Consider the following 10,000-nt stretch of genomic DNA (forward strand, 5'->3'; position numbering starts at 1 on the left):
CCCCTCTCCTCCCTCCCTCCACCCTCCCCTCTTTCCACCCTCCCCCCCACCTCTCCACCCCCCCCTTCCACCCTCCCTCCACCCTCCCTCCTCTAATCTTGCCTTTCGTCACTATCGAAGTCAGATAATAGCCTCCCGTGTCATAATGAGGAAAAATTAATGATGTTACACGAAACTTCCTCTCGCTCGCTGTCCTGGCTCTCCGTGCTCCGAGCCTCGTGTTGTCTGATAGATAGATAGATAGATGGATGGATGGATGGATAGGTAGGTTAGGTTAGGTTAGGTAGGTTAGGTAGGTAAGTAAGTAGCTTAGGTGGGTAGGTCAGGTAGGTAAGTAGGATAAGTAGGTTAGGTAGGTAAGTAAGTAGGTAGGTTATGTAGGTATGTAAGTAGGATAAGTAGGATAGGTAGGTAGGTTAGGTAAGTAGGTAAATAGGGGAAGTAGGTTAGGTAGGTTAGGTTTGTAAGTAAGCAGGTAGGTTAGGTAGGTAGGAAAGTAGGTATATAATACCTAATGTCTAATGTTGGTTAGGTAGGTAGGTAAGTAGGTAGGTTAGTTAGGTAGGTTAGGTAGGTAGGTAGGTAAGTAGGTAGGTTAGTTAGGTAGGTTAGGTAGGTTAGGTAGGTAGGTAGGTAAGTAGGTAGGTTAGTTAGGTAGGTTGGGTAGGTAGCTAAGTAGGTAGGTTAGGTAGGTAGGTAGGTTAAGTATTTTAGGTAGGTTAGGTACATTAGGTATGGTAGGTTAGGTAGGTAGGTAAGTAGGTAGGTTAGGTAGGTAGGTACGTTAGGTAGGTTAGGGAGGTTGGTTAGGTAGGTTAGGTTGGCAGGTAGGTAGGTTAGGTAGGATAGGTATGTTAGGTAAGTAGTTTAGGTAGGTAGGTAGGTCGGTTAGGTAAGTTTGGGAGGTAGGTTAGGTAGGTAAGTTAGGTAGGTAGGTAGGTAGGTAAGTAGATTAGGTAGGTTAGCGTTGGCAGGAAGGTAGGCAGGCAGGTAGGCAGGTAGGTAGGTAGATATATAAATAGATAGGTAAGTGGGTTAGGTAGGTAGGTAGGTCGATAGGTAAGTAGGTAGGTAGACAGGTAGATAGGTAGTTAAGTAGGTAGGTAGGTAGGTAGGTAGGTTAGGCAGGTAGGTAGGAAGGTAGGTAGATAGGTAGGTACATAGGTTAGGTAGGTTAGGGTAGGTAGGCAGGTAGGTAGATAGATAGGTAGGTAGGTAGGTGGGTTAGGTAGGTAGGTAGGTAGGTAGGTAGATAGGTAGGTAGGTAGGTGGGTTAGGTAGGTTGGTAGGTAAGTCGATAAGTAGGTAGGTAGATAGGTAGATAGATAGGTAGGAAGGTAGGTAGGTCGATAGGTAGGCAGGTCGATAGGCAGGTAGGCAGGTAGGTAGCTTATTAATATATATATCATATGTAAATTCAGTAATGCTATGTAACTTAAACGAAACCTTGTCTCTGGTCTTGAACTATATTTACTTTTTAATTTACATATTTCGGGTTACAAATGCATTCAAAAGCAGAATAGAAATACGCTCCATATTATATTTCATAGGAGTGTGGTATATAATACCTAATGTCTCTGTTGATATTAATAATGTATGAGGATACTATACTAAGTATATATTATATAGTTATTCATTTTTGAAGACAATCGCGTGATATAAACTTGACGAATTGAAAAAGCAAGGGGACGGTCCTTTATCAACGCAAATTTATTTTTTCTCTACTTTCTCCAAATATTTCCTGTTTCAGTGGAGGAAAATTTTCGTTCTAAAGTCCAAAGCCTGCCAGTCCATGGATTAAGTTGGATTTCACTCGCAAGAAGTCGCATTAAGTCACTTTTTCTTTCTTTATAATTTTTTTTTTATTTATTATTTTTTGAAGGGGGGGGGTGTCTTCGCTTCGAATAACTTAGGAGAAAGAATCGACGCTGTGTATATTAGATTTTTAAATCTTGACTTAATTTATTATTATAATTATTATTATTATTATTATTATTATTATTATTATTATTATTATTATTATTATTATTATTATTATTATTATTTCATTTATTTACTTATTTATTTATTTTTCTATTAACGAGAAAATGATAATACACGAAAAAGGACAAACGCACCAGTTGCTAAACGAAAGTATGCAAATATCTTAACATACACTACGGTATAACATAAAAAAAAAAAAAAAAAAAAATCTCCATTCCCATATTTTCTGGTACAATTTCAGACCGATGAATAACGCCCCCTACTTATTCACTGAAAAAAAAAGTCGAATCGCGTGAATGACACTATATCGGGGTTCAAACATCTGAGGTGTCCTTGCCGAGAATCCTCTGACGTTTTTATGATGATATACTGTGCATAACGAAGCTGAATTTTTTAATATAATTTTTTTTTCCTTTTTTTAAGGGGATTTTCGTCCAGTTTAGAAACGCTGTTGTTTGACAGGACTTTTGAAGGTGTCGGTCTGAATAATACATGGAGGGGCGTTTTGCATTCTGTTTGTAAGTATTTTGTATCGAGAGTAGCAGCAATAACTACAAAACAATAGAAAAAAAAGAAAAAAGGGGAAAAAATGAAATATAACAAAAATAAAACTATAAGAAAAAGAAAAGGAAAGAAAGAAAAGAGAAGCGAAGAGAAGAGAAGAAAATAAAAGAAAAAGAAAAAGAAAAAGAAAAAGAAAAAGAAAGAAAGAAAGAACGAAAAAATATATATAGACTTGGATCCTTTTGCAGCGACCTAATGTCCTTATTAGAGTCACAAAAATAATACTTATATTCAAATCTTGCGCGTAATTAACAGTGCAGATTTAATTACATGGCTGGAATTCGCTAACCTTTCTATAATCAGGACAATATATATATAATGAATCTTGCAATACCAAATTATCATTCTATTTCTAGCTTTTGGACATTGTACAGAAATACGTGTGTTTCGATATTAGAATGATTTTATATAATGAACATAAGGATAATAAGAATAATGATGTCATCAAAGCCTGTCATTTATACATAAAAAAGCAAAAAAACAATAAGATTTCTTGATGTTTAAACACATTCGGACTGACAAATAGACAAATAGATACATCTTATTTGTTTCATTCACTGATACATATTTCCTCGTTACTATTTTCATATATTTACCTAAATGATGACACCTAATGCATAAATAAATGAAAATTGAATAAAGATAAGTCTCGACTCATTCTCGAAAATTGATCTATTGTCATATCTTAAAGGGGAATTTCTATTCATGATGACACCGTAAGTATTAGCATAATTTGCATATAAATTAAATGTTTGGATAAGAACGATAGGCCTACTCTGTACTAAACTTTATATCTGAAAGACTGGAGAATAATATAAAAGTGTGTTTGTGTTTGTGTGTTTTATTAAGATTTTGTTTTTTCTTGTATATCTGTGGATATTCACATGCATTATATATATATATATATATATATATATATATATATATATATATATATATATATACATATATATATATATGTAAATATATGTATATAAATATGTATCCATACATATATATATGTATATATATATATATATATATATATATATATATATATATATACATATATATGTATATACATATATACATACATACATAAATATATATGTATATATAATAATAATAATAATAATAATGATAATAATAATAATAATAATAATGGTAAAGATGATTATAATAAGGATGATAATAATAATAATAATAATAATAATAATAATGATAATAATTATAATTGCCATAATAATGATACACAACAGCAGCAACAAAAAGAAGAACGATAACAAGTGCAAGAACATGAACAACAGCAACAAAAACAAACAAAACCAAAACAATAACAAAAAACAACAAACAAAACAATAACAAAAAAGCAACAACACAAAACAATAACAAAAACCAACAAACACAAAACAATAACAAAAAAAACACCACAAAACCATAACATAAAAAAACAACAAACAAAACAAAATAAAACAAAGAACAAAAAACACCAACCAACAACAACAAAACCACAAAACTGAAGCAAATCACTGACCACACCTCTCCTCTCCGCCCCCACCCACCCACCCCCCACCCCCCACCCACCCAACCCACCCCCCACCCACCCAACCTCTCCACACCAGGCCTGACCGAGTCCTCCTTTTGGGCGGGCGGGCTGAGGACGGGCGCCAAGAAGTGGAGCTGGGTGGACGGCACCTCCGTGGACCTGAAGGAGCCCCATTGGTACCTCTCGCCCGTAGGACTCCCGGAGGATATCCCGCTCTCTCGCAAGGGCGGCGAGGAGGCGGCGACGGAGAAGGAGGCGCCAGCGAGGAAGAGTGAGTGTGTTTGGGGGGAAGGGGGAGGGGGGAGGTTGGAAAGTGGGGGAAGGGAGGTGGGGAGGTGGGAAGGGGGGGGGGGAGGAGAGGGAGGAGGATGAGGGTGGGGGCGGAAGAGTGAGTGTGTTGGGGGAGGGGGGGGAAGGTTGGAGAGTGGGGGGAGGGAGATGGGGGAGGTGGGAAGGGGGGGGAGGAGAAGGAGGAGGGTAGGGGGTGGGGGCGGAGGAGGGGGAGAGGGAGGAGGATGGGGGTTGGGGGCGGAAGAGGGGGAGAGGGAGGAGGATGGAAGAGGAGGAGGAAATGGAGCAAGGGGAAGAAAGAAGGGGGAAAATACGAAGGAAGAAGGAGGAAGGAGGGAAGGAGGGAAGGATGAAAGAAGGAGGGGAGGAGGGGGGAGGGGCAGGAGCGGAGAATAACGGGAGAAGGGGAGAAGGGGAAAGAAGAATGAAGATGAGGGAAGAATGGAAAGAAGGTGGAGAGTGGGGGAAAGTAGGTTAAGGAGGAGGGGAGAGTAATGCCAAAAGAGGGAGGAGGAGGAGGAGGAAGAGGAGGAGGAGGAGGAGTAGGAGAAGGAGAAGGAGAAGGAGAAGGAGAAGGAGAAGGAGAAGGAGAAGGAGAAGAAGAAGAAGAAGAAGAAGAAGAAGAAGAAGAAGAAGAAGAGGAAGGAGGAGGAGGAGGAGGAGGAGGAGGAGGAGGAGGAGGAGGAGAAGGAGGAGGCGGAGAAGGAGGAGGAGGAGGAAGAAGAAGAAGAGGAAGAAGAAGAGGAGGAAATAAAGAAGAATGAGGAGTTCATATAAATCTTGTAGTTATAAAACGGAAAATGTGTAGGTGCTTCAAAGGAAAGAGAGAAAGGAAGAGGAAACAACGAAAGAATGGGCGAGGATTAAGGTAAGGAAACGTACGAGTGTCAAAAAACGCTAAAATAAGGAGTGCAGCGAAGAAAATGGGAAATGGAAAGGGGAAACGGAACCACAAATAAATGATATTTGAAAAAAAAAGAAGATAAAGTAACCGCTTGTGGATTTTGCAAACCGAGAAACGAATGTACGACAGTCTTTTAACGCGGAAACTTAAAATATCAACTTGGGAAAATCTCGACGAACGCTTTTGGTTGGAAGATAAAAAAAGATTTTTTTTTTTTTTTTTTCTCGTGTGCTTTCAGGAAGTAGATTTTAAGTGTATTGGTTACCGATGGCAGCCATTTTGATAGCCAAGATGGCGGCCATAAAAAACGGGAAAATTACCTTCTCCACCGAAAAACTTTTAAAAGATTTTCATACGTTAACATTTCTCGCGCACGAATACGTCTACAAATCTAATTATCCTTTAAACTTGTCAGAATTCCCATCTTCTCCATTATATCGACATAAATTAAAATGAAGTGCAATTGAAAACATACTTGTGCTTGTTATCCCTCCCGGCTGCCTTGCATATAGAAGCGTAATGAATATGGAAGTACACTTAAAAGTACATTAGTAAGATACAGCAGAGCGTGCCCGTGATGAGTACATTATGAGAACTCTTTGTGAATAGCTAAGGGAAACACATCTGTTTACTTAATGGTTTCTCTTTAAGATGCAGTTAACTGAATTTCTCTGACTCTGTACCTCTCTCTCTCTCTCTCGCCTTCTCTCTTTGCCTTTCTGTTTCTTTGCTTCCCGTCTTCATCGTTTCTATGTGTCTCTAGTCTGTCTCTGTCGTTGTCTTTCTCCTTCTCCTTCTCTTGCTCCTTCTCCTCCTTCTCTTTTTCTTATCTTCTCTCCTGCTCTCTCTCTTTCTTTGCTCTCTCTCTCTCTCTCTCTCTCTCTCTCTCTCTCTCTCTCTCTCTCTCTCTCTCTCTCTCTCTGTCTCTGTCTCTGTCTCTGGCTCTGTCTCTCTCTCTCTCTCTCTCTCTCTCTCTCTCTCTCTCTCTCTCTCCTCTCTCTCTCTCTCTCTCTCTCTCTCTCTGCCTCTGTCTCTGGCTCTTTCTGTCTCTCTCTCTCTCTCTCTCTCTCTCTCTCTCTCTCTCTCTCTCTCTCTCTCTCTCTCTCTTCTCTCTCTCTCTCTCTCTCTCTCCCTCCTCCCTCCCTCTTTCCCTCCCTCCCTCCCTCCCTCCCTCCCTCCCTTACTCACTTACTCACTCACTCACTCACTCACTCTCTCTCTCTCTCTTACTCTCTCTCTCTCTCTCTCTCTCTCTCTCTCTCTCTCTCTCTCTCTCTCTCTCTCTCTCTCAATCCCTCCCTTCCACTCTCTCTCTCTCTCTCTCTCTCTCTCTCTCTCTCTCTCTCTCTCTCTCTCCCTCTCCCTCCCTCCCTCCCTCCCTCCCTCCCTCACTCGCTCACTCACTCACTCTCTCTCTCTCTCTCTTACTTTCTCTCTCTCACTCTCTCTCTCTCTCTCTCTCTCTCTCTCTCTCTCTCTCTCTCTCTCTCTCTCTCTCTCTCTCTCTCTCTCTCTCTCTCTCTCTCTCTCTCTCTCTCTCTCTCTCTCTCTCAATCCCTCCCTCCCACTCTCTCTCTCTCTCTCTCTCTCTTTCTCTCTTTCTCTTTTTCTCTCTCTCTTTCCGGAGAAAGAAGAGGGGAAAGAAGACAGGGAGAGGACATAGAGGAGAGAGAGAGAGAGAGAGAGAGAGAGAGAGAGAGAGAGAGAGAGAGAGAGAGAGAGAGAGAGAGAGAGAGAGAGAGAGAGAGAGATTGACCTTGGGGAGAATAAGCGATATGAAGAAGAAAACAAAAGAATCTAAGATGAGAGAGGTGAGGTAAGATCAGAGGAGAGATAGATAGAGAGAGAGAGAGAGAGAGAGAGAGAGAGAGAGAGAGGGAGAGAGAGAGAGAGAGAGAGAGAGCTATAGACAGATAGATAGATAGAGGGGGGTGGGGGTAAGAAATGTCAAGGAGAAAAGAATAGGATAAGAAGCGGGAAAAGGCAAAGAAGAAAGTAAGAAAAGAAGTAAGGGGACAGGCAGAAGCGAAAGAGGAGAAAAAAAGGGAGAATAAGTGGAGAAGTGAGAAAAAGAGAAGAAACAAGATGAGAAACGAAAGAAAGAGGGGAGAGAAAAAGATGTGACGAGAAGACAGAGGCGAATGAGAATGGGGAAAGGTAGAGAGAGAGAACGTGGGTAGTGATGTGGAGAAGAAGAGAAACGGGAAGAAACAGGATAAGCGGGAAAGAAAGAGAAATAGAAAGATAAACTGAGAGAGAAAGAGAGAGAGAGAGAGAGAGAGAGAGAGAGAGAGAGAGAGAGAGAGAGAGAGAGAGAGAGAGAGAGAGAGAGAGAGAGAGAGAGAGAGAAAGAGAGAGATTCAAAGAAAACCGGAATAGGGTAACATAGCAACTTCTGAAGTAGGGAAAGGTGGGAGAGAAAAAATAAAGAATTTTAAGAAAAGACAGAGGGGAGAGAACTAAGAGAGGGAGAAGGCAAAGATAAAATAAAATAACGTAAAACCTGAGATACCAAGAACAATTGGAAAACGGAATAAAGAGAAAACGGACCAAGAAGCAGGGAACAAAAAAGGAGGGGGGTACTAAAGAATTTAAGAAGATAGCGACGAAAGGTCAAAGGTAGATAATTAAAAAGATATTGGAAAGGTCGAACTGGAGAGAACACGGGATAGAAACACGCGGAAAAAAGTCATAATTGTCATCACGGTTATTAAAAGATATGATAAGAGTAATGTAAATGCTAATGATAATATTAACGATGATAATGATTAGCCATAATGACAGTGATCGTAATAATGATACTCCTGCTACTACTATTAATTATATTGAAGATGATAATAATGATTATATGAGGAAGATGACTATAATAACAAAGAAATAAATAAGATATTCGTCCTTATTATGTGTTTATGACTGTCATTACATTCCATAATAAGCGTAAAGGAGAAGAAATGAAAGAGAGGAAAAAATAGAATATTAACTCTAAGAATTGTCAATTTTTATTCATATTATCACGTGTCTCAATACTGAACGTGGGGATTGACTTAGTTCCTGTTATATGTTGCAAGAAATAATGAATGGTCTTTTATTAATTACCTTTGATTATGATAATGATATCCTAATGGGGTAATGGTAATGACCTTTTACTTAAACGTGAATGAGGATAATTAGTGACTGTATTCTGGCTGGGGAGAATTTTATTTATTCATTTATTTATAAGGAGTCAGGCGGAAATCTAGATAAGAATGATAATAGTGATGATAGTGATAGTGATGATGGTAATGATATTGACGGTGATGGTTATGGTAATGACAGTAATAATGATAATGGTAATGATAATAATGATGATAATAATTATGTTCGTAAGGCTGGCAATTCCAATGATAATAATAGTGATTATAACAATAATGATAATGCTAATGAAATAATATCAACAATGATAATAATGATAGCGATTATCCTAACAATAATAATAATGATCATAATTATAACAACAATCCCTCAATCCTAATCTAACGTTCCTCCCCCCCGTCTCCCTCCCTCCCCCCCACCAGCATTCAACCGTCCAGCCGTCCTCAACCTCGGGGAGAGACCGTCCCCCGTTCGCGCAGGCTCGGCTAAAGGACCTCGCCCTAAGACCCGCGCAGGATCCTCCTCCAGACGAAGGCGCCGCCGTCCCAAGAAGGATTCTCAGACGCGAAGGGCCAGGGGATTCGTGCGCTCGGATGACGTCACGGCTCCTGTTGGTACTAGTGACGTCACCGTGATTGATGACGTGTTCATGGACGATGACGTGGCCTCACTTGAAGAGGAATATTTGGATGATGGGGTTAATAGAACTGATGGCGTAGATTATGACATACCTGATGAATACCTGGATTATGACGTTACTTTGACCGATGACACAGACGACATTTATTGGACCGATGACGTAAACTACGACAATTACGTTACTTGGACCGATGACATAGATGAGGATTATGACGTCACACACCCCAACGAACCAATCAGCACCCGGGATGATGACGTCACACACACCAACGAACCAATCAGCACCCGGGATGACGACGTCACACACTCCAAAGAACCAATCAGCGCGCGGGAATCCCCAGCCGAAGACCTATCCGACAGAGACCAAAGGGGCGCGTCTATCCTGCTCTCCGGTCCGCGGGCGTCCAGCAACCCCGTGATGGCCCTGTCACACCAACGGGCGGCGTGCATGTGGGCGGACCTAGGCCACTTCCTCGCCTCCTGTTCTGTGTTGCATAATCTTATTGCAATTTGCGAGTACACGCCCCAGGAAATCTGAGACATGCGGGCGTTATGGTTGGTCGGGCTAGAACAAGCGCCGTGCAATATTGGAGGTTAAACAGCCGTTCAGTTCACTTCGAATCAGCGTCGTCGGTAATTAGGTTATGATCAATTAGGAAACCCTATTATCAGACTGCAAAATGACCTTGGTGCGAATCATGTAGGTTTTTTTTTTTTAAATGAAAACGTGTGGGTCAAAAATTCAAAATCCAAAAGGTGTAGGCTACATTTTAAAACTGGAAAATGAGAATAAAGATAAAAATAATAACTATGAATACTTCTGATGCATAGCTTGAAAGATTATATCTTAGAATATATATAAATCTAGCAAAACTTAGAAAATCAAAGACAAAGAAGGGTATTGTGATGTATAGATGTTCACTTAATGCTTTTACTTAATAACATCAACATGTAATCACATT

General features: G+C 40.3%; 1 protein-coding gene across 1 annotated transcript in view; it reads left to right on the forward strand.

The window, feature by feature from the left end:
* Window positions 1-10,000, forward strand: part of LOC125047190 — an 18,858-nt gene that overhangs the window by 8,621 nt on the left and 237 nt on the right. Inside the window, exons 2-3 of the mRNA XM_047645321.1 lie at window positions 4,149-4,343; window positions 8,822-10,000. The exon at window positions 8,822-10,000 is cut by the window's right edge and continues 237 nt beyond it. Of these exons, the coding sequence (XP_047501277.1) occupies window positions 4,149-4,343; window positions 8,822-9,576 (950 nt within the window). The 3' untranslated portion in view covers window positions 9,577-10,000. The remainder of the gene's footprint in view (window positions 1-4,148; window positions 4,344-8,821) is intronic.

This window comes from Penaeus chinensis, chromosome 40, assembly GCF_019202785.1.
Source record: "Penaeus chinensis breed Huanghai No. 1 chromosome 40, ASM1920278v2, whole genome shotgun sequence".
NCBI lineage: Eukaryota > Metazoa > Arthropoda > Malacostraca > Decapoda > Penaeidae > Penaeus > Penaeus chinensis.